Here is an 18,138-nt window from a genome sequence, read left to right as displayed (position 1 = left end):
CGTACCCGTACACCATAATTGCTCTACCACGCAAACATTTGATGTTACACTCGTTTGGTATGAGATGTTCCCAGGGGGATCCAATGGGGGCCGAATCGCACAATAACCCTGGGTTCGGTGTGGGGCGGCGGTGGGGTGAGTAGACTGCTGTAGCCTGTTGTGGGGTTGTAAACCACTGAGGGTGTAACGTTGCTCTTGGGGGGCGAAAATAAAAAGAATTGTTTTTTTTTTAAGTCGAAAAAGTGAATATTTTGGTGGGCCACTTACCAACAGAATCAGGGATTGATTACACTATTATAATAACATAGGTTGAGCATTAAATACCTGAATAAGAGCAGCATATTGATATATTTGAGATCGTTCGGAAGAAACATTATCATTTCTGTGCTATACCCGGATCAACACTAAGGGACCAGAAGATTTATAGACTTTTAAAGAAATGCAACACTACACAATTAAAAAAGAGCTGTTTCAGAAATAATAGGAAAACGATAATGTTCCTTCTTCCTCATGCTGCGTTCGGCCCATCAGCGTGATCGTAATTTCTGGGGATGAAGTAACACAAAATAATTATCATTCAGGTAAATAACGAGTTTGAAATCATCAAGGTTAATTTACTAAAATAGCACACTTATCTTTAACACATGTTTTTTTTAATGCTACGTACCTTTTCATATTACATTACAATAGATGACCATTGTGGTTAAATACTTTATATATAACAGTCAAAATGTCCTCTTGATGCTGTCTGTTCGTAATCAGTTACAAGAAACTACATGTTTTCTGATTGGAAAAATAACAATTAGCATATTCACTCAATATTTGCACATACAATATAAAATACAGTTGCGGAACGCAGCAAGTCCGCGTCCGCCTTTCATGAAATACCAACATTAAAAGGTGAGGCGCCAAATGCCTCATTTGTCTTGAAACAACAGAATTCTTTTTTATACCATTAATCGATACATGTACTTAGAGATTTACAGGCACCGCGCAAGAGCGGCAAAGATAAAGAATAATAGACTCTGTCGCTGCTATGTGATGGTTCATTTCTTTTACTTTACAATTGTTCGATAACTTTAGGCCATCAGGCGTTTACTATTGAGCGTATATTAATGTTTGTGAGGCGAAAATTACTAATATTACAAGGGCTATGGCAGGGACGAAACCTCTCCGTCGTTTCTAGGTCCCCAGTTCAATACATACAATACACACACACACGCTGAGATGCAAATATCGATTCCGATCAAAATTTAACCAAAATAAAGATTAAATTCACACCCAAGAGAAAATGAGAAAATTCAAAAGAAAAACACCGCTGATCCCAAAATTTGATCTACACAAAATGAAAGACTCCAGAATCACTGAAAAATGGGAAGAACAACACGCAGAAGATTGGGAGAAATTTCAAACTAAAATCATCAAATCAGCGAAATATCCAATCCCTCTTCACAAAAAACCAGATCACCCTTGGTGGAATCAAGAATGCGAGAGCGCACTAGAAGAAAGAAGAAAGGCATTTCAAAATTACAGTTACAACAGAATCAGTTACAACAATCAGAAGAAACACAGCAGAAATTTTTCGAAATGCGTGTACAGACTTTCAAGATTTTAAGACACGTTAAACGAAAATATGTCAGTGAGCAACTGCAGTCAATCGAAGAAAACTTCAAAACCTACAACACACATGATTTCTATAAGAGCTTCGCAACTCACCACAAAATCTTTGCTTTCGAAAACAGGATGGTAAATTGTCCCTGACAGAGAAAATTGCCAAGTACTAACGATATATTTTTCACAGCTTTTAAATTGTCCAGAACCCAAAGAGAGATTCCCGAAAGTGCAGCCAGAAATCTCTCCAGAATAGTCGTCACCGCCAACACAAGAAGAAATTTATGCGTACATCAAGAAACTTAGAAGCAATGAAGCATCAGGTGATGACGGCATCGTAGCAGAACTCTTGAAGAATTTAGACACAAATTCACTTACTGGCAAACCGAAAAAATCCTGGATGACTGGAAATTTCTCTCATTCACGCACTACATAAAAAAGGTAATAAATCAGATGTAATTATGGGGGGATCTCTCTATTACCAGTCACCTACAAAATTCTATCGGCTTATCTCTTGAATAGAACACAACAGCAATTACAACACAAAGTAGCATAATGTCAAGCAGGAATCTGACCGAACAGAGCATGTTCGGAGCAAATTTTCAACCTCAAAACCATACTCAAAATGCGAGCTCTCAGACAAAACCCTGTGGTATGCTCATTTGTAAATTCCAAAAAAGCATGCGATTCAATAGACAGGTCCTAACTATTCCAAATTTTAGAAGAGTGGGTTTGATCCCAAAACACGAGAAATCATAAAGCAAACAATAATTGACACTAAATCTAAAGTAAAACTTATGAGAGAGATCTCAGAACCCTTCGACAGTCAAACAGGTGTGAGACAAGGTGATGGACTCTGTCCTATTCTGTTCAGCGTAGTTCTAGACAAAGTTACGAAAGAATGAGAGAAAGAACTCAGGAAATGTGGAGTTAGGAAGCCAATTCGACTGGGCGTTGCCAAAAAGAACTTCTACATACCATATCTTGTATTTGTGGACGACCTGGCGATACTAACAGAGGGTGAACAGGCTGCAGTCAGACAGCTCAGTACTCAAAGAATGTGCGGAAAAAGTAGGTTTAAAAATATCATTTTAAAAAACTGAATTCTTTTGTTCAAAACAGAAATTTCAAGTTTGAAAACAAAATATGGTAAAATTAACAGAGTCCTATACTTTAAATACCTTGGAGAATTCATCAGGCCTACAGGTATTGAAAAAATGTCACAGCAACACCGCCTCTCAAAAATTAAAAAAAGGTTTAGGGTTAACGCAAAATCAATGTCAAGAGGGGAAAAAATTCAACACTTCAAGGCTGTCATAAAACCAGCAACCCTCTGTGGAAGTAAAACACTAACCCTTATCAGAAGACAACAACTTGAAGACGTCAAAACAGAAGAGAGAAAGATCATCAGGAAAATACCCAAGACGGTTATAGGTAACAGTCAATTAAAACAAGATCATCAGGAAAATACCCAAGACGGTTATAGGTAACAGTCAATTAAAACAACACAGAAGTTTTCAAACATCGAAATTAATAGTAGGAAAAGGCGAATGAAATTCTTTGAACATCTAAGCCGATTACCAGAAAATCAATTGACGAAGAGGATAATAGATTATGTAACCTCACTTAAGAATTCCAAGCCTTGGCTAGATGAAAGTCGAAAGGACCGAAATAATGCAAACGTAAGACCAGACGAAATTCTAGAAAGAGACACCTTCAGACATTAAGGAGGCAAATGGGAAGTTATATCAGAGCAACCGAAAGAAAAACAGTACAGACGAAAGTGGTCGGATGAGCGTAAACAAGCCTTTCCGGGAAGACTGCAAGCATATTGGAAGAACAAGAAGAACTCAAAGAAAATTGATCGAGTTACTTGCTTAACGTCTTCCATTTCTACGGAGAATACGCCAATATATATATATATATATATATATATATATATATATATATATATACGGCCAAACTTTCAGGAAACATTCCCGACACACAAAGAAAGAAAATATGTTATGTGGTCATGAGTCCGGAAACGCTTACTTTCCATGTTAGAGCTCATTTTATTACTTCTTTTCGAATCACATTAATCATGGAATGGAAACGCACAGCAACAGAACGTACCAGCGTGACTTCAATCACTTTGTTACAGGAAATGTTCAAAATGTCCTCCGTTAGCGAGGATACATGCATCCACCCTCCGTCGCATGGAATCCCTGATGCGCTGATGCAGCCCTGGAGAATGGCGTATTGCATCACAGCCGTCCACAATACGAGCACGAAGAGTCTCTACATTTGGTACCGGGGTTGCGTAGACAAGAGCTTTCAAATGCCCCCATAAATGAATATCAAGAGGGTAGAGGTCAGGAGAGCGTGGAGGCCATGGAATTAGTCCGCCTCTACCAAACCATCGTTCACCGAATCTGTTGTTGAGAAGCGTACGAACACTTCGACTGAAATGTGCAGGAGCTCCATCGTGCATGAACCACATGTTGTGTCGTACTTGTAAAGGCACATGTTCTAGCAGCACAGGTAGAGTATCCCGTACGAAATCATGATAACGTGCTCCATTGAGCATAGGTGGAAGAACATGGGGCCGAATCAAGACATCGCCAACAATGCCTGCCCAAACGTTCACAGAAAATCTGTGTTAGTGACGTGATTGCACAATTGCGTGCGGATTCTCGTCAGCCCACACATGTTGATTGTGAAAATTTACAATTTGATCACGTTGGAATGAAGCCTCATCCGTAAAGAGAACATTTGCGCTGAAATGAGGATTGACACATTGTTGGATGAACCATTCGCAGAAGTGTACCCGTGGAGGCCAATCAGCTGCTGATAGTGCCTGCACACACTGTACATGGTACGGAAACATTTGGTTCTCCTGTAGCACACTCCATACAGTGACGTGGTCAACGTTACCTTGTACAGCAGCAACTTCTCTGACGCTGACATTAGGGTTATCGTCAACTGCACGAAGAACTGCCTCGTCGATTGCAGGTGTCCTCGTCGTTCTAGGTCTTCCCCAGTCGCGAGTCATAGGCTGGAATGTTCAGTGCTCCCTAAAACGCCGATCAATTGCTTCGAACGTCTTCCTGTCGGGACACCTTCGTTCTGGAAATCCGTCTCGATACAAACGTACCGCGCCACGGCTATTGCCCCGTGCTAATCCATACATCAAATGGGCATCTGCCAACTCCGCGCCGGCCGCTGGTGGCCGAGCGGTTCTGGCGCTACAGTCTGGAATCGCGCGACCGCTACGGTCGCAGGTTCGAATCCTACCTCGGGCATGGATGTGTGTGTTGTCCTTAGGTTAGTTAGGTTTAAGTAGTTCTAAGTTCTAGGGGACTTATGACCTCAGCAGTTGAGTCCCATAGTGCTCAGAGCCATTTGAACCAACCAGCCAACTCCGCATCTGTAAACATTACACTGACTGCAAAACCACGTTCGTGATGAACACTAACCTGTTGATGCTACGTACTGATGTGCTTGATGCTAGTACTGTAGAGTAATGAGTCGCATGTCGACACAAGCACCGAAGTCAACATTACCTTCCTTCAATTGGGCCAACTGGCGGTGAATCGAGGAAGTACAGTACATACTGACGAAACTAAAATGAGCTCTAACATGGAAATTAAGCGTTTTCTGACACATGTCCACGTTACATCTTTTCTTTATTTGTGTGTGAGGAATGTTTCCTGAAAGTTTGGCCGTACCTTTTTGTAACACCCTATATATATATATATATATATATATATATATATATATATATATATATATATATATATATATATATATATATATATATAGCCTGAGTTCACCCCATAAGTATAATTAACAATTTCCTCTTATGCCAAGTCAACTTCAGACGATTTACTGAAAAAATAACCTACTTCAGTAGGTTAACGAGCAAACTCCCCAATTGACACTTCGCGACAGTTTGCGTAGTCGGCCGATCCCGTCACTTGCCAGGGTACGACTTCTTGCGCTTTTAAATAGAAAATAACAAATATCTAGACGGGCTTGATCAGTCTTCACAGTTAGCTAGTCTTCTTGATAAATATTCAAAAACCGTAAAAACGTCCTGCATTCTAAGTAATGGCAAGATTTATGTGTCCGGCAGTCAAAGAGCCCTGAAGAGGCTCGCAGAATGCGATTACACCTGTGCCCTCTGTTGAGTGTAGGCCTACGCTCGCCTTCACCAGCTACCTGTTTACGAATCGCGGGCCGCGTAAACAGGCAGATGGCAGCTATCCTGGTGCTAGTGCGCATTTAACTTATCTACACCATCAGTTAATAAACTGTACAGAAAATTGGAATAGAGACCAACATAAACATCAATTCCGCCCATTTTATTGTTCATGAAACCCACACATTGCATGTTGTACCCCATACAGCGGGACCATCAGACGTGGTGGTCCAGATTGCTGTACCTCTAATACCCAGTAGCACGTCCTCTTGCATTGATGCATGCCTGTATTCGTCGTGGCATCCTATCCACAAGTTCATCAAGGCACTGTTGTTCCAGATTGTCCCACTCCTCAACGGCGATACTGCGTAGATCCCTCAAAGTGGTTGCTGGGTCACGTCGTCCATAAACAGCATGTCCGATTGGGTTCATGTCTGGAGAATATGCTTACCACTAGTCGAGCGATGTCGTTATCCTGAACGAAGTCATTCAGAAGATGTGCGAGATGGGGGCGCGAATTGTTGTCAATGAAGACGAATGCCTCGCCAATTTGCTGCCGATCGAAGGATGGCCTAATGGTCGGAGGATGGCATTCACGTATCGTACATCCGTTACTGCGCCTTCCCTGACCACCGCCGGCCGAAGTGGCCGTGCGGTTAAAGGCGCTGCAGTCTGGAACCGCAGGACCGCTACGGTCGCAGGTTCGAATCCTGCCTCGGGCATGGATGTTTGTGATGTCCTTAGGTTAGTTAGGTTTAACTAGTTCTAAGTTCTAGGGGACTAATGACCTCAGCAGTTGAGTCCCATAGTGCTCAGAGCCATTTGAACCAACCCTGACCACCAGCGGCGTACGTCGGCCCCACATAATTCCGCCCCAAACAGTAGGGAAGCTCCACCTTGCTGCACTCGCTGGATAGTGTGTCTAAGGCGTTCAGCCTGACTAGGTTGCCTAAAAACACGTCTCCGACGACTGTATGGTTGAAGATACATGCGACACTCATCGGTCAATAGAACGTGATGCTAATCCTGAGCGGTCCATTCGTCATGTTGTTGGGCCCATCTGCACCGCGCTGCATGGTGTCGTGGGTGCAGAGATGGACCTCGCCATGGACGTCGGGACTAAAGTTCCGCATCATGCAGCCTATTGTGAACATTTTGAGTCGTAACACGACATCTTGTGGCTGCACGAAAAGCATTATTCAACGTGGTGGCGTAGCTGTCTGGGTTCCTCCGAGCCATAATTCGTAGGTAGCGGTCATCCACTGCAGTAGTAGCCCTTGAGCGGCCTGAGCGAGACATGTCATCGACAGTTCCTGTCTCTCTGTATCTCCTCCATGTCCGAGAAACATCGATGTGATTCACTCCGAGACGCCTGGACACTTCCCTTGTTGAGAGCCCTTCCTGGCACAGAGTAGCAATGTGGACGCGATCGAACCGCGGTACCGACCGTCTAGGCATGTTTGAACTACAGACAACACGAGCCGTGTACTTCCTTCCTGGTGGAACGACTTGAACTGATCGGCTGTCGAACCCCCTCCGTCTAATAGGCGCTGGTCATGCATGGTGATTTACGTCTTTGGGCGGGTTTAGTGACATCTCTGAACAGTCAGTATGTGATACAATACCCACAGGCAACGGCATCTTCAGGAGTTCTGGGAACCGAGGTGATGCATAACTTTTTTTGACGTGTGTAATTCGCAACCTCTTCAAGGTTATTCTTATGTATACGAACATTGGCTAGGTACTAGCCGAAATCTGGATTTGGGTAGTGAAACCTGAAAAAACAAGAACGACTGATTGCTGTGCCTGCAATTTATAACTATTACAGATCTTGAAAAAGTTAAGATAAGTGGCGAGCAAATTCCGGCCGTTGTGGCCGAGCGTTTTTGGCGCTTCAGTCAGGAACCGCGCTGCTAATATGGTCGCAGGTTCGAATGCTGCCTCGGACATGGATCTGTGTGATGTCCTTAGGTTTGTTAGGTTTAAGTACTTCTAAGTCTACGGGACTGATGACCTCAGATGATAAGTCCCATATTGCTTGGAGCCATTTGGATTTGGTGAGCAAATGACGGACCAAACAAACAGGCACCTTTCAAGTGTATATGGTGCTGATTAGTTCCGTAGAAGTAGTTATCACTGCCAGATTTTCAGTCTATGTTACCATCTTTAAAAATATGATGTTAATAATAATTAGGACGGTTTGACTGTCATGCTTTCGTGCTAGTTATTCATACCAATAAAACGAATCGATCGCTGTTGTTGATCCACCCATTACTTTTGCCAGACTGATGTAGTGGCGTGAGTTGCGGCGCTGGACCGCCGTATTCTACTCGAGAGCGAATACACTGTGCAGTAAGAAATCTGCACTGGCGCCAGGAATTGCAGCGCACTGCCACCAGTGATCGCCGGGAGACTGCGTTAAAAAAAAAAAAATCGCTCTGAGCAGTATGGGACTTAACATCTATGGTCATCAGTCCCCTAGAACTTAGAACTACTTAAACCTATCTAACCTAAGGACAGCACACAACACCCAGTCATGACGAGGCAGAGAAAATCCCTGACCCCGCCGGGAATCGAACCCGGGAACCCGGGCGCGGGAAGCGAGAACGCTACCGCACGCCCACGAGCTGCGGACAGGCTGCGTTCAGCGCCGTGGTTTACGGACGTGTGAGTTTAAGTGTGCCGTGATGTTCTGTTTCAGACGAACTGGCGTGCAACGTGTGCGACCGCACCTTCTGCAACGCCCGCCAGCTGGCGCACCACCAGGAGAAGAAGCGCCACTTCGCGTGAGTACAGATCAACTGCGCTCCTCTTGCACTGTGCCACGACAGAGCCGATAACTGTGTAATTAGTGCATGTCTGACATTAGCACCCACACATGCAGCTGGGGCGTTCATTCTGAAATACACTCATGTTCATAAAAAAAAGCAGAACACCTTGAACGACTAGAGATAGGACGTTCATATTCACAGCACATCTACATTAGTACCTCGGTTCAACAAGTTTCCTGTCGGCTAATAAGCTCAACGTCCGCCATGGGTCTTCATAGCTTGTTTCATGCGTGATGGCTTCGACGCGTATAAGGCGCGAAAGGCCTCCTATGGTATGGCCACATACGAGGGCAGTTCAATAAGTAATGCAACACATTTTTTTTATCGGCCAATTTTGGTTTAAAAAACCGCAAATTTCTTGTTGAATATTTTCAAACATTCCCGCTTCGTCTCGTATAGTTTCATTGACTTCCGACAGGTGGCAGAGCTGTACGGAGCTGTTAAAATGGCGTCTGTAACGGATGTGCGTTGCAAACAACGGGCAGTGATCGAGTTTCTTTTGGCGGAAAACCAGGGCATCTCAGATATTCATAGGCGCTTGCAGAATGTCTACGGTGATCTGGCAGTGGAGAAAAGCACGGTGAGTCGTTGGGCAAAGCGTGTGTCATCATCGCCGCAAGGTCAAGCAAGACTGTCTGATCTCCCGCGTGCGGGCCGGCCGTGCACAGCTGTGACTCCTGCAGTGGCGGAGCGTGCGAACACACTCGTTCGAGATGATCGACGGATCACCATCAAACAACTCAGTGCTCAACTTGACATCTCTGTTGGTAGTGCTGTCACAATTGTTCACCAGTTGGGATATTCAAAGGTTTGTTCCCGCTGGGTCCCTCGTTGTCTAACCGAACACCATAAAGAGCAAAGGAGAACCATCTGTGCGGAATTGCTTGCTCGTCATGTGGCTGAGGGTGACAATTTCTTGTCAAAGATTGTTACAGGCGATGAAACATGGGTTCATCATTTCGAACCTGAAACAATACGGCAATCAATGCCACACCCACTCCCCTACCAAGAAAAAGTTTAAAGCCATACCCTCAGCCGGTAAAGTCACGGTTACAGTCTTCTGGGACGCTGAAGAGATTATTCTGTTCGATGTCCTTCCCCATGGTCAAACGATCAACTCTGAAGTGTATTGTGCTACTCTTCAGAAATTGAAGAAACGACTTCAGCGTGTTCGTAGGCACAAAAATCTGAACGAACTTCTCCTTCTTCATGACAACGCAAGACCTCACACAAGTCTTCGCACCCGAGAGGAGCTCACAAAACTTCAGTGGACTGTTCTTCCTCATGCACCCTACAGCCCCGATCTCGCACCGTCGGATTTCCATATGTTTGGCCCAATGAAGGACGCAATCCGTGGGAGGCACTACGCGGATGATGAAGAAGTTATTGATGCAGTACGACGTTGGCTCCGACATCGACCAGTGGAATGGTACCGTGCAGGCATACAGGCCCTCATTTCAAGGTGGCGTAAGGCTGTAGCATTGAATGGAGATTACGTTGAAAAATAGTGTTGTGTAGCTAAAAGATTGAGGAATAACCTGGTGTATTTCAATGCTGAATAAAACAACCCCTGTTTCAGAAAAAAAAATGTGTTGCATTACTTATTGAACTGCCCTCGTATTTTCGGCTGGCGACAAGTCTAGTGGTCTGGAGGGCCAGAGCAAAGGGCTGGCATACTGACACCAAGAAGGCATGTGTTCATGCAGCACCATGGGGTCCTGCGTTATCTGGCTGAAAAATGGCGTGTTGGGTGTTGTGCAGGAAGTGTGTGGCTATGGGTCGCAGGATGTCATTGACGCAGGTCACACTGGCCACAGTGCTCTGCGCACGTATCAGCTGTGATTTGTGGTTGTACCCGATAACACCGCGTACCATTAGGCCTTGAGTTGGAACTTTTCGTCTGTGTCGAATGGAGTCACTGTGATGGCGCTCCCCCCTGTCTGCGGCGAACCAAAATGCGGCCATCATTTTCAAACAAACAGAGCCTGGATTCGTCCAAAAACACTATCTGATGCCATTCCTGTCCTCGGCGACGTCGTTCCATACACTGTTGCCGTCTAGCCTGTTTCTGCACACTCATCAAAGGTAGGAGGAGAAGTGGACGACGCACGCGTAACCCAAGTCGTAACAAACGGCGACAGACTGTCAAACCTGATACTGTACGATGCGTTCCACTGTTGCGACAGAGCTGAGGAGGATGCAGATCTGACCTGCAATGCCATTCGCATGAGGTGTCGATTTTCTCTTCTTTTGGGGGGGGTGGGGGAGACTGATGTGGGTGGTACAGTGGTACATCCTGACCTATTTTGTCGTGTTCTGTGGGCTTCCGTGAACCATTCTGCTGACACCTGTTGCACTGCAGAAACAATTTGCCCCACACTAGCAGCAATTTTGTAGATGGAAGCATCAAATTCTCTCATGCGCCCTCTTTGAAACTCACTGATTTGACGGTACGGTTCGCACAGACGTCAGCAAGGTATCCTGCACCTCTACACAAGTCACACTGTTCCCTTACCTTCGGTTTTTAGCGACAACGAGAGCCTCAGGCACATTTTACCAGTATGTGGTGGTGCGCCGAGATATCAGTGTTGACAGCGAATCCACGGACCCATGTCGCTCAGGTGCTAATCATTTCTCCAGAGTATACTAATGTACATGTCCTGTTATCATGAACATCCTATCTCTAGTTGTTCGAGGTGTTCTTATTTTCTGAAAACGAGTGTGGGTGACAATATCACGTTGTCATGGTGAGCTTTGTGTACAAGTGTCTGCTTCTCCTATTTTGGGGTCCGCGAGGGATTAGCCGAGCGGTCTAGGGCGCTGCAGTCATGGACTGTGCGGCTGGTCCCGGCGGAGGTTCGAGTCCTCCCTCGGGCATGGGTCTGTGCCCTTAGGATAATTTAGGTTAAGTACTGTGTAAGCTTAGGGACTGATGACGTCATCAGTTAAGTCCCATAAGATTTCACATACATTTGAAGATTTTTTGCTATCTTGTGGTTCCACATGCAGTGATAATCATATAAAGTTAAATCACTTACAGCTAAAGAAGTTTCTTTCACCTAAGGGATCTTACCTGAGCTTCAGACTCTTGTTGCCTCGCTACAGACAAGAGCGCGGCAGCAGCATCTTACTCAATACGATTTGGGTTTTAGGGGAAAGATTGGTACCGCCTACAGGAAAATTAAAGAGATCCTCGGAGAAAACGGAGGTAGATGACGTAGATGAGACACGATAATGCGAGAAGAAACAAGACCCTAGTAGCAGACGACGTTCCGTCAGGACTACTGATAGCCTTGAGAGAGCCAGCCATAACAAAACTCTTCCGTCAGGTGTGCAAGATGTGTGAGACAGGTGATTTCAGGAAGAATATCGATGAAAAGAACAATCCATTAGAACTACTGATAGCCTTGGGAGAGCCAGCGCTGACAAAACTCTACCATCAGGTGAGCAAGATGTATGAGACAGGCGAAATACCCTCAGACTTCAAGAAGAATATAGTAATTCCAATCCCAACAGACGAATGGAAAAACCGGTAAAGCCGACCTCGGGGAAGATTTGGTAGGATTCCGTAGAAATGATGGAACACGTGAGGCCATACTGACCCTACGACCTATGTTAGAAGATAGATTAAGGAAGGGCAAACATACGTTTCTAGCATTTGTAGACTTAGAAAAAGCTTTTGACAATGTTTACTGGAATACTCTCTTTCAAATTCTGAAGGTGGCAGGGGTAAAACACAGGGAGCGAAAGGCTATTTACAATTTGTACAGAAACCAGATGGCAGTTATAAGAGTTGAGGGGAGTGAAAAGGAAGCAGTGGTTGGGAGGGGAGTGAGACAGGATTGTATCCTAACCCTGATGTTATTCAATCTGTATATTGAGCAAGCAGTAAAGGAAACAAAAGAAAAATTCGGAGTAGGTATTAAAACCCATGGAGAAGAAATAAAAAGGTTCACCGATGGCACTGTAATTCTGCCACAGAGAGCAAAGGTCCTGGAAGAGCAGTTGAACGGAATGGAGGATATAAGATGAACATCAACAAAAGCAAAACGAGGATGATGGAATGTAGTCTAAATAAATCGGGTGATGCTGAGGGAATTAAATTTGCAAATGAGACACTTAAAGTAGTAAATGAGTTTGGCTATTTGGGGAGCAAAATAACTGATGATGGTCGAAGTAGACAGGATATAAAATATAGACTGGCAATGACAAGGAATGAGTTACAGAAGAAGAGAAATTTGTTACCATCGAGTATAGATTTAAGTGTCAGGAAGTCGTTTCTGAAAGTATTTGTATGGAGTGTAGCCATGTATGGAAGTGAAACGTGGACGATAAATAGTTTAGACAAGAAGAGAATAGAAACTTTCGAAATGTGGTGCTACAGTAGAATGCTGAAGATTGGATGGGTAGATCACATAACTAATGACGAGGTATTGAATAGAATTGGGGCGAAGAGGAGTTTGTGGCACAACTTGACGAGAAGAAGGGACCGGTTGGTAGGACATGTTCTGGAGCATCAAGGGATCACCAGTTTAGTATTGGAGGCCAGAGTGGAGGGTAAAAATCCCAGACCAAGAGATGGATACGCTAAGCAGATTCAGAAGGATGTAGGTTGCAGTAGGTGCTGGGAGATGAAGAAGCTTGCACGGGACATAGTAGCATGGAAAGCTGCATCAAACCAGTCTCTGGACTGAAGGACACAACAACAACAACATCGATGAAAACCTCGTGACCCCATTTGTCTTTGAAAACCTCGTAGTTTCAGTGGCCATAAATTCCATTACCAAAGAGACATTTAAAAGTGCATGGATTTTTATAATCTGTCAGTAACTAGGCTTCTAGTATATGGTTACAATTGTAGCAAATTTATCTGTATCCGTTTATATTATTTTTAAGAAGCTGTTTCTGTTTCTCCCGTGAAATTCAACAAAGGGGACTTGTGAGGTTTTCATTGTCTGTCATAGATATAATAACTCAAATTCGAAAGAAAGGAGGTGCTTACAGGTGTTAATGTTACCGAACTATCTGTTTAATAAGTCATGCTTGCAAAATACTGAGACGAATTCCTTGTACAAGAATGGAAAAGCTGGTAGAAGCCGACCTCGGGAAAGATCAGTTTGGATTCCGCAGAAATTTAGGAACATGCAAGATAATACTGATCCTACGTCTGCTTTTCGAAGATAGGTTAAGCAAAGGGAAACATACGTTTATGGCATTTGTAGACTTAGAGAAAGTTTGTGACAATGTTGACTGAAATTCTGAAGATAGCAGTGGTAAAATACAGGGAGCGAAAAGCTATTTGCAACTTCTACAAAAGTCAAAAGAGTCGAGGGGCATGAAAAGGAAGCACTGGTTGAGAAGGGATGAAACAGAGTGGAAGCCAATCCCCCATGTTGCTTAATCTGTACAGTAAGCAAGCAGTAAAGAAAACCATAGAAAAATTTGCAGTAGAAATTAAAGTCCGGGGAGAAGAAATAAAAAGTTTGAGGTCTGCCGATGACATTGTAAATCTGTCAGAGACAGCAAAGGACTTGTAACAGTAGTTGAACGGAATGAAGAGGGTCTTGAAAGCAGGATGTAAGATAAACTTCAACAATAGCAAAACAAGGATAATGGAATGTAGTCGAATTAAATCTACTGTGCTGAAGGAATTAGATTAGTAAGCGAGACACTTAAAGTAGTAGATGAGGTTTGCTATTTGGACAGCAAAATAACTGATTACGGCCGAAGTGGAGATGATGTAAATGCCGGCCGAAGTGGCCGTGCGGTTAAAGGCGCTGCAGTCTGGAACCGCAAGACCGCTACGGTCGCAGGTTCGAATCCTGCCTCGGGCATGGATGTTTGTGATGTCCTTAGGTTCGTTAGGTTTAACTAGTTCTAAGTTCTAGGGGACTAATGACCTCAGCAGTTGAGTCCCATAGTGCTCAGAGCCATTTGAACCATTTGATGATGTAAATGTATACTGTAAATGGGCAGAAAAGTGTTTCAGAAGAAGAGAAGTTTGTTAATATCGAATATAGGATTATGTCCGCCCTGTTTAGCTTAGTGGGTCCGCAGCTCGTGGTCGTGCGGTAGCGTTCTCGCTTCCCGCGCCCGGGTTCCCGGGTTCGATTCCCGGCGGGGTCAGGGATTTTCTCTGCCTCGTGATGACTGGGTGTTCTGTGATGTCCTTAGGTTAGTTAGGTCTAAGTCGTTCTAGGGTACTGATGACCATAGATGTTAAGTCCCATAGTGCTCAGAGCCATTTGAACCATTTTTTTAGCTGAGTGGTTACATGCTTGCCTACCACGCAGCTTGCCCGGGTTAGAGATTTTTTCCGCTCGTGGACTGGGTGTTGTGTTGTCCTCATCATCATCGACGTGCAAATCGTCCAGTGTGACGTCACTAGAAATAAAGAGTTGCACCCGGCTGCCGAACTTCCCCAGACGGGGCCTCCCGGCCAACAATGCCACACGATTCTTCTTTTCATAGGTTTAAATGTCAAAAAGACTTTTCTGAATGTATTTGTATGGAGTGCTGCCACGTATGAAAGTGAAACATGGACTATATAATTTAGACTAGAAGAGAATAGAAGCTTTTGAAATGTGGTGTTGCAGACGAACACTGAACATTAGTTGGGTAGATCACGTAACTAATCGGCAGGTACTGTACGGAATTGGGGAGAATAGAAACTTGGCTCACAGCCTTACTAGAAGAAGGGATCGGTTGACAGGTCACATTCTGAGACATCAAGGGATCAACACTTTAGTGCTGGAGGGAAGGGTAAGAGGATAAGAACGTAGAAGTAGATCAAAAGATGAATACAGCAACAGATTCAGAAGGATGTAGGTTGCAGTAGTTATTCGGAGGCTTGCACAATACAGAGTAGCAGTCTTCGGACAGAAAGCGACAACAGCAATATTGGGTTTACAAATATGTGGCAGATAATGGATGTGAGACGTAACTTAAATATGAAACCTGCTAATACTGATCAAGGCAAATACTTCTGTCAATCATGTAAGTAGTGATCAGTTTACGTGGAAAGGTACCCTATTCACAGGACAATGTGAACGCTAACTGCTCCATAAGGGTGCGTTGGTTGGTTGGTTGCTTGGGAAAGGAGACCAGACAGCGTGGTCATCGGTCTCATCGGATTAGGGAAGGATGGGGAAGGAAGTCGGCCGTGCCCTTTCAGAGGAACCATCCCGGCATTTGCCTGGAGTGATTTAGGGAAATCACGGAAAACCTAAATCAGGATGGCCGGACGCGGGATTGAACCGTCGTCCTCCCGAATGCGAGTCCAGTGTCTAACCACTGCGCCACCTCGCTCGGTAGGAAGGGTGCGTTCTCAAGTATATAAGCCTTTATGTTCTCAAAATGACCTTTATATTTTTCTCGTTTTACGAACTTCCAAATTGCTGGAGAAATCACAGGCCAGCAACCTGTGTTAATCAGTAAAACGGGAAAACAGTCAAAGATGCAAATTTCAGTTTCTATTTACTTGATAACTGGTTTTGGGTCGGACCCCCTTTCAAGTCATCCCTCAAGAGAGAAAACTAAAATTACAATCATGTACAATACAACTATTACCAAATTATTAAGCACATACAAAAAAGGAGAGAAGGTTTCGCCTCAAGATATAAGTACCAGATAATCAAACTGATATTTCCCAGAATATAAGAGGCATATTTAGTTAACAAGCATACACGCATAACATAGTGCAAATGAACAGTTACAGTGCATACAGATAACTGGCAGTCCACTCTTCCCACTGCCGTAAGGAACCCGCAGGGAGGGGACGCCCTATCTGGATATAGGAAATATCTTTTTATTTATTACAGTATTCTCCAAACATCAAAAATACAACAATTAATACAATAACATTTCAAATCAACAATAAAATTAATACTTTTAAAATTTTACCAAAAATAGTTAAATACTTAACATCACGCCGCGATGATAGGTAAGAATCATTAAAGAGAACTAGAACATTAGTATTAAAAGAAAACAAATAACAGGACATTAAGAGACTTCATCACTTCCAACCCTTTACAGCCATAAAAACATTTCCATAACCTTACAGAATTATATGAAAATGAAACAATATTTGACATTTCCCATGTCATGTACGTATATGTTGTTATCTTGACATGGTCCTCGTATTTTTGTGAATACCATTTTGACTATCTGGTACGTATATATTGAAATGATACGCTCTGTAATTTTTTACGTGCGGTTAATAATTTGGTAACAGCTGTACTGTACAAGACTAAGTTTGGTTTTCTGTCTTGTGGGATTATCTGAAAATGAGTTCCTACCTGAAACTAGTGATCATGTAAATGAACTTTGGCTGTTTTTCTGTTTTAGTGGATTCTCATTTTCCCCAAATGCTTTTCATTGCAATGTCTTTTACCCTTTCCTTATACTTCCTCTCTTTTGTCACTAATATTTTGGCGTAGATGATTCTATGTCAATGTTGATAACGACTGCCACCATGAATACGTTTTGTTGTTGGTGTGCGTGGTGACTGAGATATCTCACATGTTTTGGAAAAGCTTTAGTAAGTTGTTTTTGCATTACTTCTTCCCATCTGTCACCTGTGCCTTTTTGGTAAACTTCTGTGTGTAAGTCTGTGCTGAATGTATGTTTTTTTATAATACTGTGCTCGTGCCATAATGGAGACTTTTAAATGTTGGGAGAAGGTAAACTTGTTGGCTATTCCTCTTCCACAGCAGCAGAGTAAAACCTAGCTCAGCTTCCCAACCGACTTATCCACCACCATCAACCGTGTCGCGCTCAACAAGAAAAATGGTTCAAATGGATCTAAGCACTATGGGAGTTAACATCTGAGGTCATCAGTCCCCTAGACTTAGAACTACTTAAACCTAACTAACCTAAGGACATCACACACATCCAGGATTCGAACCTGCGACCGTAGCAGCAGTACTGTGCCGAACTGAGGGGCCTAGAACCGTTCGGCCATGCAGCCGGCTGCTCAATAAGACACCGCAGGAAACCATCGGATTTAAATCTGAAAACAGTCTGGTAAACAGAAACTGTGTACCACCACCAGCATTCTTACCTGAAGTTCCTTCCAGCATATGGACTCGTACTCCCTATCTTACTTTCCGGCCTTATGTCATTAGCCTGTCTTCGCAGCCTCAGCTGTAGAGAGAACTACAATAGTAACTGTAATAATAATCTTTTGTAATAAATAAATGTAACGCACCAGCATCCACATCTGGCTGCCTGTGAGTGAAAGTTCCTCTGCGTTTTCTGTTATGCGAAGGGAGTTTTATTGGGACAGATTTAGATGCTCTGGTTGTTAGGAAGTTGAGAAGCAGAGAAGCCGCCGCTGTGTCGTTCACTCCTTCTGTATTTAAATGTTGGCTTCGCGCATTTCATTGAGCAACATGTTGAAATTTTCAGCGTCTGTTCAGAAACGTTTGGCAAAAATTCAGGATTGCTTTCAGAAGTTCTTGAGTGTTTTGCTAATTCCTGCACGGTTCTCGAACCTCTGGAATCAGGAATCTA

At 43.6% G+C, this 18,138-nt stretch overlaps 1 protein-coding gene across 1 annotated transcript in view; it reads left to right on the top strand.

Annotated features, from left to right (window-relative positions):
- The window catches only part of LOC126252132 (uncharacterized), a 331,944-nt gene that overhangs the window by 107,696 nt on the left and 206,110 nt on the right, over nt 1-18,138 (top strand). Inside the window, exon 3 of the mRNA XM_049952997.1 lies at nt 8,496-8,580. Within this exon, the coding sequence (XP_049808954.1) occupies nt 8,496-8,580 (85 nt within the window). The remainder of the gene's footprint in view (nt 1-8,495; nt 8,581-18,138) is intronic.

This window comes from Schistocerca nitens, chromosome 4 (assembly GCF_023898315.1).
Source record: "Schistocerca nitens isolate TAMUIC-IGC-003100 chromosome 4, iqSchNite1.1, whole genome shotgun sequence".
Lineage (NCBI taxonomy): Eukaryota > Metazoa > Arthropoda > Insecta > Orthoptera > Acrididae > Schistocerca > Schistocerca nitens.
Note: the sequence above shows the minus strand (reverse complement) of the source record. Positions and strands in the feature narration are given on the sequence as shown.